General features: G+C 43.3%; 1 protein-coding gene across 1 annotated transcript; it reads right to left on the bottom strand.

The window, feature by feature from the left end:
* Positions 1-320: 320 nt before the first annotated feature.
* LOC135985521 (fatty acid-binding protein 5) lies at positions 321-5,700 on the bottom strand. The gene is made up of 4 exons (XM_065628930.1): positions 5,564-5,700; positions 2,423-2,595; positions 1,345-1,449; positions 321-1,215 (listed from the first exon to the last, which is right to left on the bottom strand). The coding sequence occupies exons 1-4, from the start codon at positions 5,637-5,639 to the stop codon at positions 1,165-1,167; spliced, it is 405 nt and encodes a 134-aa protein (XP_065485002.1). The 5' UTR covers positions 5,640-5,700; the 3' UTR covers positions 321-1,164.
* Between the last annotated feature and the right edge of the window lie 10,907 nt (positions 5,701-16,607).

The following is a 16,607-nucleotide window of genomic DNA, read 5'->3' as shown; positions in this document are numbered from 1 at the left end:
TGCTATTAAGGGTAAGCTCAGTAATATGATACATGCACTGAGCAGCTAAAATATCAACAGTGTTGAAGTAGCAACAGATTCTGTAATGACTGATGCTGCAAACTGGAAGTGTGTGACTGCATCATCCCCCAGGCTTCTGAATTTGATAGAAATCTCCCCCTCATCTGTTGACAAAGAGTTTCACTTTCAGGATATATTTATCTCGTGTGACAGAAATTCACTTAAACCTTTTTAATTTTGGCTGATCCAACATCTCTTCAGAAGAATAATAATATCATAGGCTCATTTCCCAGCCAGTGTAAAAGCAATACTCAAGACACTGATATTTCTGATTATTTATTATGGCACTTTAAAGCATATAAACTCAATTTCTGGGTGTTTCAAGCTAGTTTAAAAACAAAATAAAATAAAATAGAGGCTTTAGGTTTTAGGCAATATTTCAGCAATTTTGGTTAAGAATTTTTACAATGTTACTAGACAGGAAACAAGAGTTCTGTTACAAAAATGAAGAATCTTCTCAAAATAAGGCTTTCTTTCAGCAAAGCATATACATGCTTGCTGAAGTTTATCATGTCAACTGGCTTACTAGTATATATTTTTCCAAATAAGAAATTTGTGGGTTTGAAACATGGAAAAAAAACCAAACTCCTGAAAACACATTCCTTAAATACCAATATAGTTTCTCTCTTATTTATATCCACCCAATTATATTTACTTTGTAACATGCAAGTTAAAAATAACTCTAGAACCAGAACTCTGAACGTTTTTTTTCTATTCCAGATCTTACTGCCTTAGCGATTAAGAATGTTGGTCAAAATCCAGCTTGCTATTAACTTTTCATTGCCATGTATCGCATTATCTTGAATGGAAGGCAGTTTGTAGTAGCGCCTAAAACTAAACTGAATTTTTGTAAAACCTCACTTTAAAGTTCCACTATAGTAACAACATTTCCACTCCATACATTTGACAACTTTATTTAATAGCCTCATGAGTTCAGAATAGTTACATAATAGTTACATCACGGTTTTTAAAAAGGATTGCACTCAGCTACTCAGTCCATTGAAATACTAGAAAACAGGGAAAAGGAAAATACGGAGTGTAAAGGAGCTCTGTCCATTGAACTGAGTTGTTTGTAGCAAGTTCATACTGAACATGAACACGTCCTCATGCTTTCTGGTAGACTCTAACACACTTGACACCATTCATGTCACATTCCTAGAAGATAAAGAGATGGATTTAGTAATTTGCCACAGTACAGACTATAAGGAAAAAGATTTTTTTGGAGCTACTTTTCAGGCTACTGGCCAGCAGCACTCAGGGATCAGAAAGCAGGACTGAACTTACCACCACCAATTGTCCATTCACTAGTTTCCGTATTATTACGGTCTTCTTGCCATCCCATTCCTGCTCCTGAACCAATGACCCATCATCTTTTAGGTTGACAAGAGTCTGAAAAAAAGAACCCAAACATCGATATTTTACCCATGGCATTTGATGCAGACCGAGGCTTTCCAACACCTTATTCCACAGGAAAAACTCCCACTGCAGCTCATTCAATAGTAATTTTGCCATTGACTTCTACAAAGCCAGGGTATTATCTTAAATGTTTTATTGATCATCTTCTTGCGTTACCTCACCACTTGTTCACTCACTGCTCTGACACATTCCTGCATCATCAGGCAGACTTGATGATCAGACAGCATGCATTATTTCCATTAACAAGAGCAGAGGATGTTCTCTGTTCATCTCTTTGTACTTGAGCTTTGAGCTTTTGTGTAACGTTTATCTGATCTTGCAAGAATAGATGAATTGCCAGTGTGTGGCTGGTTGAGGGGAATGATAGAGAGTGCTCACACGAGGAAACAAGAGAGACGTATTTGAGGGTTTCTTTGAGTTTAATCTCCATATTGACTAACATTCTCTCTGCATCAAGCAGGGAGAAGCTCTTTACCTTCTAGAACTGGAGATTAGGGACTGTGATTCACATGTGTGCCTGTTATCCCACTGCACACTGAACCAGGCTCCCCTGTTATGTGAATACGAGGCTGAGCGGAAAGGTTAACCCTAGGGCTGAATTGCCTCTGATTAAACATCAATGGAATTTTTTCCACAGGCTCCAAATGAAGCGACATTTGGCTTCAACAGGGATTTAGAGGTCTGTTAGTTTTACTAATACAACACTTCTGCTACAAATTGAAAACAGCTGAATACACAAGACATTGTTGGCTTCAGCATTTTCCTCCTGCTTTGGAAGTTGCTTTAATCCATGAAAGGAAAAAAAAAAGTTTCAATGAAACAGAGACAGCTGTTCATCAAATAAAGCATTGTTAGTATGGATGTCAAAAATTATTTTTAAATAGTGTCTGCATCTGTAAAACACCCAAAGAATTGTGCTTTTTCAAAGGAAGTCTAGTATACTGACCTGAGTTTTCCTGCCATCTAATGTATTTTCCTCAAATTTCTCACCAATCTTGAAGCTGAACTGTGAAGTTTTGAAGGTGCTTTCTGTTTTTACAGTGACTGTGTCCCCATCCTTAGTAATGTAAACATCTGGTTTGGCCATGCTTCCCATTTTTCTCATGGCCATACCCACACCTGCAAGGCGAAAGGCACAGAGTGTCACAAAGTCAGATAAACCCTAAGGCTTAGGGCCACACAAGAATTCAAATACCTCATTCCCATTTAATTAGGCACTTAAGTACACTTGAGAATGAAAGCTCAAGAGCCACAGAGAAAGAGGATGTTTCAAATTATCCACCGATGAGGAAGGAAAAAAGCTTATTTGCAGGGTGATTCTTTTGCTTCCTCAGAGAGCTGAAGTTAAATCTATTTTGCCCTCTAGAGGACTCCTGGAATTCCCAAAACTCAGCACTGAATTTTTACAAACAGAAATAAACAATAACAGCAAAACAAACACAAAAGCTTAAACTAACATAAAGTTATTCCCATTAAGTTCTGAACACTTTAAACATTCTCCAGATGGTTTTTAACTGACAGATTAATCCACCTGCATATCTATTTCAACTTAATCAAGAAATACTCTTCCATCACTCTGTACACAATTGCAAACATGCAATTTTTAATATAAGTTCATTTTCTATATCCTGTATCTAAAGTATGGACTTGTGAATTAGAAAAATGCTATCACTCAAAATAGTGCTCACAGACAACTTATACACACATACACACAAAAAAGGACTGTGAGAGAAAAGAGCTTTGTGAATGACTGAAAATTCATCATCTAGAGACAGCAGCCCTCAAAACTCTTCAGCAAAAAACATTCACCCTGCCTCAGCCCCTTCGTGCATTCTTTGAGTGGTTTGCTTGAGTCTTTTTGATCTGAAGGATGAAGACACGAATACAAGGGTGGTCAAGCAACAAACGAGAATCCATCCAACTGGAAAGTACAGATCTGAACCAAGAACTGATAAGCAACCAAACTGAGCAGAAAGTGCCACCAAGTCAATGAGCGTCTGGGCTCTGCAGCTGGTGTAGGTGGAACAAGTCAGGTAAGAGCACAGCTGTCCCCCGGAGTGTACAGGGCACTTGGGTGAGGGCTGAATCCTCAGAGCAATGATTACAGTTTCCTTGGAGGTGGAAATATCAAACTACTTCCCAGCTGCCGCTTGTCCAGACTCAACTGAGATTCCAGGATTGAGCCTTAAGTTTGAAACTGCAGAGCAAAAAACAATTCTACTCAGTCCAGCTTTTCTGACACAAATTGGAAATTTTTGTCACAGTGAGCCCCCACCCGCCCCTTCGCTGTTGTCCGGTCCAGAATAATCAGGGAGTTCTGATCAGCTATGCCTTGGGATCCAACTAAAAAGAGACGAGCTGCTTATGTTTTCTGTATGGCAAGGAGTGAAATTCAAACTTCTTTATCCTCAAGTTATTTTATACAGACTGAGCAGAATCCGCAGAATCTCATTTATGGTGCATCAATAGGATCAAAGGCAGAGAGTTTCCTAAGTAGTCAGCGAGGGTGAGATCCAATAAAGGACTGCCTCCTAAAATGTGACTTGGAGTAGATATAATTGCCTAAATAGTAATTGTAAAAAGAAAACATGACTGGTTTAATATTGCCATCTAAAAACAAACAAACAACACTCACTGCCTGCACATGGGAGGTGCTCTGCAGTTGCAGCATTTAATTTCTACTTTGAAGTTGCAACTTGACACATGCCTGGCACCGCAGCATCCTAATCCATGGCCAAACTGAACTTAAAATTCTTGAATTTCCTCCACCAAAGCCTCCGAAAAGGCTCAGTCTAGTAGGCTTTCTCACATCATAGCTATTGCATATTGAGAGGCCATGCACAAAATGAAATTACAGCCACCACTGTCTGCAGAGTGTAAATGCAGTGGTGCCTTTTGTATTTTACATGAAGAGCACAAGACCTAAATTCCTTCCTCTCCTCCCTCTGAAGACATTCAAGGCCACATCCTCCGCCTACCAAGAAAGTATCCTATCTTTCAGCAGGGAGTAAATTGCAGAAACATAATAGCTCCTGGGCTACACAGACATTGCAAAGTGTCTGTCACCTGTTGGCCAGAGTGCTCACAGGGAGGTGATAAATCTGAGCTTGCAGAGGAGGCTCCTGGTGTTAGGTCTATTCCTGATGCAGTAATTTTGTGTTACAAAATGTAGGGCAACCTGCATGTGGGGATAACAACCCCGACATAAGGGTGGTACCCACGGGAGGATGCAAACAGTCTCTGGCAGTGCAGCCAGCTTCAGTTACCCACGGGCAGTTGATCCAATCTGGCTTTCTCGTGAGGAGACACCCAAGGTGACTTCCCGGGAGAGCAGCCCAGGTCAGCAGGTCTGTGCGTGGCCGCCCCGGGCGGTGTGAGCCCGGCTCAGCCCTGCCAGCAACACCGCTGTGCGGCCTCCATCACCCGCGCACCCCCACCGGGCCAGGGCAGCGCCGCCCCGGCTCCACCGCGCCGGTCCCACCGCCCCGGGCTGCCCCGGCTCATCACCCGAGAGGGAGGAGCAGACTGGTCTAATGGCAGCCGGGCTGCCGGCACCGGTTGATAATCCGGGGTGCTACCGGCGGGAGGGGCGGGCTGGGCTGGGCAGCAGCGAAGGCGCAGCACGGGGAGGCGGGAATGCGCCGGCTGGTACCGGCACCTGCATCCCAGCAATTACGGTGCAAAAAGGGTCGCCGACATCTTTAGGGCGCGGAGCGGGAGGCGGCAGCTATCCCGGGGGAAGGGTCTGCTCCCGCCCGGCGCTCCCTCCCCGGTGCCGCCGCCCGGAGCACCGCGGCATCACCCTGTGTACATTCCTGTGTAGCCTCATCTGGGTGTTCCTGCTCCGGCAGGAGGATTGGACCGGATGATCTTTCGAGGTCCCTTCCAACCCCTGACATTCTGGGATTCATGGATTCTGTGATCACCCCCAGCCGCCCCCGCAGCTCACGGCCGGGCCCCGCTCCGGGGCCGCGCCCGCCGGGGACCTTGGACAGAGCCCCGCCGGCCGCCGGCGCCGCGTCCCCGGGGCGGCCGGGCCGGGGGCAGCACCCTTCCCCCTCGGGGCGGCGAGCCGCCGTCTGCTTACCCAGCTCCTTCATATACTCCTCGAAGCCCTCGCTGGAGATGAGGCACCATTTGCCCAAAAACGCATCCACGGCCATGGCGGCGCTGGGGCTGAGGCTGACGGTGTCCCCGGGGAAGCGCGGAGGCAGGAGGACGGGCTGCAGCGGGGCCGCGGCCGCCTTTATAGCGGTGCCGGCGACATGTGCTGCCGGAGACAGCCAATGGCGCGCCCGCCGCGCCCCGGCCCCTTCCCCGCCGAGCCCCCGCCCGGCGAGTCCCGCCCGCGGCGGCGGCAAGAGCGGGCACGCCGCGCTGCTGCCCGCCCTCCGCCCGCACACACACACACACACACACACACGGTGTCTGCAGCCCGGCCCGCCGCTCCCCGGGCCGGTGAGCTGCGCCCAGGAACCGTGGGACACTGCCGGAGCCATCCTGCTGGGGATGTCGGAGCCTTAACGCTTCTTCGGACAGAAACACGCATGGGGTCCAAAACCCATTTCCAGGATTCTGGGTCGAAAATCCCTCTCCGGGATTTTGACTCCAGGATATATTTTGAGGTCTGGGGCACTGAAACCTAAATCATGCCATTTATTATGAATGATGCTTTTTATGGATAATTCAGGAATGAGTAAGCATCTGACACCACGGGTATAAACTGGAATACAGGCGGTCCCGTTTAAATTTCAGAAGAAACTTCTTCATGGTGAGGGTGACGGAGCACTGGAACAGGCTGCCCAGGGGGGTTGTGGAGTCTCCTTCTCTGGAGACATTGAAAACCCGCCTGGACGCCTCCTGTGTAACCTCATCTGGGTGTTCCTGCTCTGGCAGGGGGATTGGACTGGATGATCTTTCGAGGTCCCTTCCAATCCCTAACATCCTGTGATTCTGTGGTCATATGGCACTGGGACAGAGCAATATGGAGCCAACATTCCAAAACAGTTTATTGCGTTTGGTTAGAGGTCTTCCCACCATCCCCAAAAGTCCCGCTGGTGTAGCACATGTTACTACACATGAACTACAGTAGTCTGTAGCTTGCTGCTGACATGACAGCAGACTTGTGACATGCACACTGTGATCAGGTAGCAAACAAGATCAATCAGAACACAGAACGAATGCAGGCACTTGCTGTACACAGGAAAAATCAAAGCAGAAATACGACCTCATGCTTTAGCACTGGAAAAATGCAGATTTGGTACCTTGGTTTTAGTCCCCAATGAGCTGTGACACCCTAATTCCTACTTCTTATAGGAAAAGACAGCAGTTGCTGTTGCTGCACTCTGGGTCAGAAGTACCATCATAAAACATACGCTGTTACCAGGACCTGTGAGGGTCAAGCCAATCTTTTGTCAAATTCTGTCAGGTGAGCAGAGAGATTTACAGTCATATTCTGTGAGAAAGCTGCTATTTCTAAGTCACAACAGAAATCTCCATCTCAAGATTTGTTTCACCATCAGGTTTATACCAATGTCTGCCTCTTTTTGCCTTATGTCAGAATGGATGAAACCCTGAGCTACTTTCTCCTGACAAGAAAAATTAAAATCTGAAGACACACCTAATGCCTGGAGTTTTTTGATGGAGTAGCCATGGCTACATTTCTCTGAGAGTACTTCAGTGGAAGAGTTTGAGATTAAGGCAGCAAGGTCTCCAGGGTGGTTCCAGCATTTCACAACAAGAGAAGGTGCTGTGAATCCAAGTATTTTGGTGCAAGGCAGACACTTCCACTTATGCTTTGCAGTGATGCAACTTACTAAGAGCCAAACTGAATCTCTCGAAGGTTCAGTACTTTCTGGAAGAGGTCAGATTTGTCATACACTAGGTAATCAGCTCATTTTTCAACTGAGATTTTTTTAAAAGTCATTCTGTTTAACTATCCTTTCCTACTGACCTGCCTTTAATTACCTTCCACTTCTCTGACTATATGTTTGCTTTTAATATGCAAATGGAATTATAGCGTCTGCTCGTAAGGCAGCAAGTCACGTTGGGTTTTTTTGGTCATTAAGGAGGTACATGGAAACACAAGACTTTCAACTTCCTTCCACTTTCTTTTTTTTTTTTGGGTCTTGCCCAAGAGACTTCGGAGTACATTTTAAATCAGGCTGACGTTAACTACTTAATTCATGGTAGCAGAACCAGAATGTTGTCTGTCCTCCAGTTCTTTTCTGGTTGCTTACAGAAAGGATAAATGAAAAGCAATTAGATTAGGGATGAAACCAAACAGAATCACCCTCCAGGAATCGGGAAGTCTTCGGTCTTGTAAAACGGGGACGTTTTCTAGAAATAGAAATATTGGCTTTATGTATGCTAGCAAAGAATTTCAGATCCACATTTCTGCAGTGCTGCCTGCAGACGGCTTATTATATGCAAATTCAGGTATGAGTGCTGATAATGCAGCAGATGTAAAATCCACTATTTCCATCTAGTGGTGAGACAGTATTCCTGGATCTGAAGCACAAGGAAATCCAGCTACTTACCTGTGCAGACTGTTGGTATGGTTTTGAATCCTCCCACACCTCATTTGTTTTGATTTATTCTCCTTACAAATGTTTCAAGTAATGTAAAGCATGTAAATTCATATCAGATATAACAATAAAAGAGAATCTTAGCTTTCTTTTCTGAAATGCGGACATTTAGGATGCAGTGAAAAATCTCTCTGAATTTTTACAAAAATCTAGTGTTTTTCAAATTAATCCTGTGACATAGATTACTGGCTCTGATAACATCAATGACACATCTCAAAACTTCTTTGAAACAGGATAGTGTTGAAATTTGTGGCATCTCACATGGCAAATAAAGTAACTAGAGGGACCAGAGACGTTCTTCTGGGTAAGGTACAAGTGAACTGGGCTACTAGATATATGTTATTTTTTACTATGACAGTACAGTATATATATTGCTCAAATACTTAAAAGGTGAGGGAATGCAGCTCCCTACTTTGGGAGTCAAAATAAAATGGTCAGATATTCAGAGACGCTTGGGCCATGGGGCTCTGTCTCCATAAATCCCAGTTCCTGTCTGGTTTGAGGCTGACATCACGGTCAGACATGTTTTGTGCCTGTAGTCTCCTCTCCTCTCTTGATGTAGCCAAACAGAAGCAGCAAATACATCTATTCGTATCGAAAGCATTCAATTCCTGTGCCATATATTACTCTTTCAGCACATACAGCTAAAGGTCTATGAAGGTTTTTTTTCCTGTTAGACTATATATTGTCTAAAAGAAGAAGAATCAAATTTACAATGAGAGTGTAAATTTTTCTGTGGAAATTAGCTGCACGGAAAGCACGTAGCCACGGTTAGAAGCAACCACCACCTTGGCATCTTGGGCCTGCCAGAGTGAATGTTTTCCTGAGGTAGTCAAGCCTTTGCGTCCTGTAGGAGGGGAGGTTATTACAGTCCTTCATTACCAAGTGTAAAGAAAAGTACCAAGGCAAAAGAGTGCACAGACACCTTCGTTCTACTCCTTTGGGCAAGCGTGTTTCATGCAGCAATGCTTCATCTGACATGAGAGTTGGGAAGCTGCGGCCAGCAGAATTGAGGTTTCTCTTCACGTAGCCATAGCGTTACCCATTCCATGCCAGCCAAGCCATATTTTGCCTTTCGGAGTCATAATACCTGCTGCTTAGGCAGGACAGAGCACCACCTCGTCTGTATTGCTGATTGGGTTGCATAGGAGATGCATCTTTTTTCCCTAGACCTTTACTCATTAAGACGCCCCTATGTTTAACTTGGAAGCAACCCAATCTGATAGTGCTATATTTTGCTTTACTGTGTAAAAGGGAGGATCTCGCTTTCCTTCTAGTATACAGACTTATCATGTAGTACCTCCTCCAATCTTCTAGATGAGATTACCTCTTCAGAAAGCCTTAGAAGAATGTCTCGTAAACTGGATACCGCAGCCCAAATTTCACTTTTCGGCCAATCCCTAGTTGTGAAAAAAAATTAAAGCAGTCCATAAATAATAGTTACTCATCCCCAAGGCACGGATGAGAAAAATTGCATAGGTAGCACAGCTTTGTTTCTGTTTCCTTGTTGTACAAGTGTGGTTTTCCCTTCCCAGTCACGTCATCACTAGGCAGACATGATGAAACACATGCTATGGTTGCATAGGCGTTCTAGGAAAGCTTTACTCCAGCTCAGGAGCTCTTAACTTAGGCAATACAGGACCAGGGATTATGAAGCAACACATAAACCTACAAGTTTTTATTTGTATGTCAATGTAGAATAATAGAATCATAGAATAGTTTGGGTTGGAAGGGACCTTCAAAGGTCATCTAGTCCAACCCCCCTGCCATGAGCAGGGACATCTCCAACTAGATCAGGTTGCTCAGAGCCCTGTCCAGCCTGGCCTTGAATGTCTCCAGGGATGGGGCATCTACCAACCCTCTGGGCAACCTGGGCCAGTGTTTCACCACTCTCAAGATGCACAAGATCATTTAGGATATTGGCATGTCATTATCTCTGAGTTAAAGAGCTGGGCACAGCTTGTGTTTCATCAATGGGCTTTGTGTGCTACACCTCAGTTTTCAAGCCAAAGCAAAGCCACCCTGCTCTCCAGCATGGCTTAGTCTAAGCAGCCTGGGCCCAAGGAGTCCTTGCTGTGCATCTGGCCACAGCTGCATCTGCTCTGGGTGGCGGCTGTCGGGGACGGGCCGGCTCACACGTGTCCACGTTCGGTGCCGAGTCAGCCGCAGCCCCGATCCCTGCTGATGCCACAGGGAATTACTGTAATGCAATTAACACACCGGCAACCTCAGCGTATGTCCCGTACGCTGTCAGCAGCATGTTCAAAGCAAGTTAAAAGGGAAGTGCTTACATCGAGGGCAAAGTTTACTGCGGCGATGGTGTGACAGGTCATTGGTTGTACCCTGCCTAAATGACAGGACAGAAAGCTCCAGAGTCAGCAGTGACCAGAAAGAGCAACTTCAGGCTTCATTCTCCTCATTTCAGACAAAAATGACCTGATCTCAATTCCAGCCCAGCTCACAGTGACTGCAGATGTATGAGCTTGTGTTTAACTTTGAAAGCTCTGAAAACCCCTATTTAGCAGCAGTATCTACCCTGAAGAGCAAACATCCACAATTAGTATAAATGTATTGTCATTTATCTTCAGACCCTGACGATCAGCATAGTCTTTACAAAGTTAAAAAAAAAAAATTACAATGACTACAAATTGTCCATAGCTGTAGTTCTAGCACGCAAAAGACCTCTGATCCACATAAAATGAAAGCATATTATTAAGGGCTACCTGCTCACAGAGGAGACTTTCAGAAAGATAATACTCTGGCACGGCTTTTTAGAAAGCTCAGGTGTACAAAAAGTTATCCCAAAGCTCTATAAATAAAGCCAAATGAAACCCCCGACTTTGTCCTCTCTGTATGGTCTGGAACAATAAGGACATAAGGACAAGGAATGGCAAAAATTACTGGAATAAATAATGATAAAAGAAATATTTCTACCAATAATGAGTAATTAGCCTACGAAATTTAGAATCACACAGTACAGACATGTACACTAGATTTTGAAAGGGCTGTAAAAAGTTTCAGGATTATTTTTTTGATTGCATATTAGGAGTTTCATTACTACTTGACCACTGTGAAGGTAACCTCAGGAAAAATGTTTAATTTATAGTTGTAATGACCGTACCACTTTTCATTCTCAGGATGTCACCAGGGAGAGCATCACACCTACAGAAATCTGGAGGGGAGAGCCTGCCGCTTGTCCTCCCTCTACAGAGGAAGGGCCTTCTCAGGGTGATGTGGGTACCAACACCTTTCCCAACAGTGTTGGAGTAAGAGGGACTGTGACTGCTGCTCTTCGTGTTGAGCAAAACCCATTGTAAGGTGTTAGGAATACGTGTGCAGCCTGTCTACCAGATCCGGGCACCCAAAGGACTTCATCCTGGGGCGACAAGGGCTTAGCTGTGAGATACATCCCCAGGGCCAGCTTTTGCCAAAAAGCACAAGTCTCCTCACACCTGCGTGCAGTGGAGATAGGCTCTCTGGTGTGTCACTCGAGCACTAGCTTCCAGTTCTGACTCACCTTTCAGAAAGGACCTCCTCTTTCACGGACTGTAGAAGAACCTGGGGAAACACCGTTTGGAAGCTAAAGCTAGTTTTTACTGTTTTCCCATTCCCATTGCCAGCTCACTAAGTTTGCCAAGTGTGTTGACTACATGACTTGTGTGATCTTCTAAGAAAATTCTTGCCTCTGGCATCTCAGGCAACCATGCAGGATTCTCTAGTTTGCTCTTCTAGACTTGAAAAGCCTCATGGTATTTGGGTTTGCGTCCTTGATCCCTTCTCGATATATGATCTTACATACCTAGCACCTAGGCCTGAGAAAAGCTGTAAGTAGGTAAGAAATTACACTGCATTTCCCTGATTTTTTCCTACGCTTCTGCCACAAAATAGTTTCTGGTACTGATTCTGGCACTTCTTTTACGTGAAGCTTAACTTGATACCGATCTAGCTATGCAAAGGAAAGGAAGAATTAATCATCAGATTCTTAAATTTGCCATTTTCAGTAAATACTTCGAAATTCATTAGGGAAGTGGATTTTGAATACAAGTTCTATAAAGCCCTACCTAGAAAAAGAGACTTTAAAATCTCCATGAAAATAATTACAGTTTCTTTTATTTGTGCAAGTGATTTGAATCACTCAGATTCACCTGTAATGAAAAGACAATTCGGTGAATCTGTGCAAGAATTGTGTTTGAGATGACAAATTTCCTGACTTTGTATGCTGACCATGCTGTTTTTACAGTAAGGCTGGTCTTTGACTTCTCATTGAAAAATGGTGGAGAGGTCGAAAGAATCAGAGAAGTAGTGCCTGCATGAGGAAGGAACCTGCGGCTTTGTCTCCTGACTGTCCTCTGAACTTCCTGCAGCAACCATCAGTCTGAGCTGTGAAAACTCATCCATGAAGGACTTGTCTTTCCCAGGCTTCGCTCCTATTGACTGAATAACCCCTTCAGGAACAGGTGTGCAGATCTACCTTTCTAAATATTTTGTCTTATTCTTTTCATATGTAAGCAAGTCAAACTCACCTCATTCAGCAAACAACAATGCAGACATCTCCTCTGACACACTATTAACCTCTGCTGGCAACACTGCCAGTTAAGTCAAGCAGAATCTCTATGCTCACTCGCCTTAACTCTGCTTTTGAAAGTATCACCTTGAAACTTAACATGATCAAAACAGGTCAGCAGCTCCTTTGTCCTCATACCTCTAATGTCTATACCTGGGCACAGCCTTGGTTTTGTAAAATTTTGAGAAGACCAGCTCAGCGTAAAGACAGTTTGTTGTGACGGACAATCAGAAGCAAAGTAGCACCTCTAACCGTGCGTGCTGCACTGTCCCAACCCTTCTCAGCATACAGAGTGAGGTTGAGGGGGGAGAACAAGCAGTGGTCTACCACAGGTAAAGCACCTTGGCTGCTTAAACTGCAAACTCTTGGCAGACAACAAAAAAAGGCTCAGATGAGCGACTCAGGCCTTCCAAGGCCAAAAGGTGAGACATCAAACAGTACGAGGAAGGAGAAAGGCCATGATGCCAGAAGAAGGAGAAGGGAGGGAAGTGCAGCTGGGAGAAGCACTTGCAGAGAGGTGACCCGTCAGTCTGAAGGTGACCCCAAACCACCCAGTGCAGCGGCAGGACCCGGCATTCAGGGAAACCGGTTGCACACGTAGTTGATGAGGCAGGCAGTGAGCCAGCAATTCTTAAACTGCAAAGGATGTGTACACCTGCACAGGGAAAGCACTCATGCAGAAGATAAGTTTGGGAGCAAACGCCTTGAGAACCATTAAATACGGTCTAAGCACATTTAATTTTTTGTTGTTGTTGTGGCTTCCTTACACCATATAAACTCCTTGGTCATTCATAATTCATCTACAGTACAGGTGTAGAACTAGGAAAAGCCAACCAAAATTAATGTATTCTTCCACATCCAACAAGGTAAATACTTGTGGGCAATTTTCTGAAATTAGTAGATGACACCTTCTGCATGTTCACAAACAGGAAAAACATATCAGAGAGCAACATTTTGAAAAGAATTAAGATTTAAAGCATCTTCCACTGCTTCCTTGTCTCCTACTCTGGATATATTCAAAACCCGCCTGGACACGTTCCTATGCAATCTGTTCTGCCAAACCTGCTTTAGCAGGTGGGTTGCACTAGATGATCTCCAGAGGTCCCTTCCAACCCAAACCAGTCTGGGATTCTGTCATTCAAGTGGGGTTTGCACAGTGATATTGCATTGCACCTAGTTTTTCCTACAATATGCAGCATGAAATTGCCCAAACTGAGATCCCCACAAATAATAAGGAGCAGAATTTGCACTTGAATGCATTAACCACCTGCGATAGCATGTTTCTACCTTGTGAGAAAGGCATCAGGACATTGAATTTTTGTACTTCTTTAGTAGTTAAAACTTGCTGTGGAGATAGTTCATTAACACTGCTGCTCCCAGCTGAAATCTTTAATAAAGACAGCATTATATTTTTCCAAAATCAATGCCACAAATATTTAAAAAGGGAGTACCCTGACCAGCTAGTGTTATCTGAATGGCACATTCATCTATTTCAGGACTATTTTCCCAAAGCATTGACAAGAACCTCTAAATAATTAGGTATTCATACAACAAACAGGTCTAAGATTACTCTAATATTAAATTGTTTTAAATCTGCAAGTATTAGAGGTCTAAATATTTTAATGTCATCACCTGCTATCAGACACGCTACATGGACATGGCATTTGTATCTAGTTAATCCTCATGTTTGGGGGCCTGTTCCAGTTCCTTTTATATTTATGCAAGCACCCACATTTTTGGTAGGGTATAGTAATTAAGATCAGCAGGCTAGAGAATAACAACACGTGAAGTCAGCGCTCACCCAACCCCACTTTGTTCTGCATGCCTGACCTTAATACCCAGCCTGTGGCTGTCAGAAAGATGTCAGAGCAGCAGGTCGCTCAGCTTTGTTTCAGTCAATCACACAGCAGCAGAAATTGTTACTGTACAAGCAGCTCACAGCAAAGTTATCTAAATGCTTAGAGAAGAAATTCATTAAAGATTATCTTTAACATATTTGAAAAATAAATTTGTGCCTCTATCTACATGATACAGGGAGAGCCATTTTCTACATATTAGCATAATAACCAACTCTTTGCCCATATTGCTTGTTTAGATCAATATCCTGTAGTCTTGAGAATGCATATTTTTAGCTTTATTTTCTATCCTGTATGTCTTCCTTTATGCCTTACATACCTGAATCCTAGTCATTACTACTTTTTCATGCACAAATTGTAGTTTTACTACTAGCACACACAGCAAAAGCAACATCAGCAAACGCCTCATCCACTGAATCACTGTCAGTCATCTCTCCCTGGCTACGTTACAGGCCTTGGCCCAACCTAAACAAAAATGTTGGGCATCGCTGGGTTAAAATGAGAACACCAAGTAAGAATGTATCTTTACAGAGCAGAATGCCTACTCATGTGAGTAGAGGAAAAAAAAAATATTAACTGGGAAATAAATAATGCTGCAGTGTTTTTCCACTTCAATAATTCTCACTTTCCCTGTAACACTTCTTCAGATTAAGTCATGCTATATGATGTTCTAAACTGGAAAGACAAAAAAAACCCCAACAACAACAAAAAAACCCAAACCAAACACACACCACCCAAACTGTTCTTTGAACAGCCTTATTTCTATTTGGTCCACTTTCTAGGGTACGCTTTCTAGCTCAACAGGATGTAAAATCCTCTCAGTTTCAGATGTTCTCGTAACTCCTCCACGAGAAGGGAGCTCAGTAGCAGGTTCTGGAGCTCAGTACTCTGAAACTACTCAGAAGAGTTGGTGGCCCAATTGAAAAAAAAAAAAAAAAAACAAAAAAAAAGAAAGGATAAAAAGGATAACAGACTGCAGAGGAGGTATTCAGAGGTATTCATCCCAGACTAAGTCATTCACAACTATTGTTCCTACATCTAAATTTCATTGACCCAATCATCTTATCACACTCTATTTGTTGCAAGCACAGGGCGGAGGCCACCATAAAATATCATTAAACATCTTTAGCACAGCTCTGCTTCTCCAGCATACGACATTACCTTGACTTCAGCACCCTGTTGAAGAAGTTACAAAGAACTACCTGGACAGCGCTATTCAAAACAATGTTGCTTTCAGAAAGGACAGTGTCCATTTACAAATCTCGGTAAAAGTGAGGCAAAACTACTTTCAGATTTATATCCTAAATCGGCTGCCAAATTAACTTTGGAAATAGAGGTACCACAGTTTTACAGAAGTCAGGCATATGATTAACAACGGGTAGAACTAATACCTCTGAATAGTACTGCACCTGCAGTTCTCCAAACTGGAACTTTAATTACATTTTCATTATAAATTGAACTAGCACACAACTGAGGCACACGAAACACATGTGCAGCTGACACCTTCACCTGCACAGTCTGAGGAGAGATCGACCCTCCCAAACCCACAGAGTTTTGCAATACAAACGAGACAGCCAAGCACTGACTTTCATAAACAGTAGGGCTGGACATAGGGCTAGAAACACCAAATAAAGCTCTTCCTTTGATCTTTAGAAAATATTTAATGAAATCTCCCAAAAGTGAGTGACAAAAATATTACAAAACCGAACTTCAAAGATAACCCTTTTTTCCAATTATCAAAAATACTAACTTACCCTTCCCTTTGAGCTAAACTTAGCTACTTTTATGCAGGATGAGTAGTTCTACTGTGTGTTCACAGTTCCACTACCTTGTTACTTTAATTGCTGAGCTAAATTTACATTTAGCAAATTTCGCACTTTCTTGCAAAAGAGAGGAAGAAAATGGCAAGGACTTAGCAACAGACGTATTATAAGTATAGTATTACAAAATCCACTCTGCATTTACAGCTTGCTGTCCCTCAGGTAAGTCAATGATGAATACTTTTAAAGTTTTCTTCAGACGTTTGTGTTTAATACTTTTCAAAAATAATTACCACTCTAATAATATTTTGTATTCTACTGTATAGAAAATTTGTAGGAAATAATATCCAAAGAGATCTTTTTT

Source organism: Caloenas nicobarica, chromosome 2 (assembly GCF_036013445.1).
Source record: "Caloenas nicobarica isolate bCalNic1 chromosome 2, bCalNic1.hap1, whole genome shotgun sequence".
NCBI classification, from domain to species: Eukaryota; Metazoa; Chordata; class Aves; order Columbiformes; family Columbidae; genus Caloenas; species Caloenas nicobarica.
This window is presented reverse-complemented; position numbering and strand designations above follow the sequence as displayed.

Excerpts from the sequence above, each read along its gene's own strand:
- LOC135985521 (XM_065628930.1), bottom strand. The coding sequence starts at position 5,639 with ATGGCCGTGGATGCGTTTTTGGGCAAATGGTGCCTCATCTCCAGCGAG. Across the intron at positions 2,596-5,563 it reads GGAGTATATGAAGGAGCTGG|GTGTGGGTATGGCCATGAGA; the intron begins GTAAGCAGACGG and ends TTCGCCTTGCAG. Across the intron at positions 1,216-1,344 it reads TGAATGGACAATTGGTGGTG|GAATGTGACATGAATGGTGT; the intron begins GTAAGTTCAGTC and ends TTTATCTTCTAG.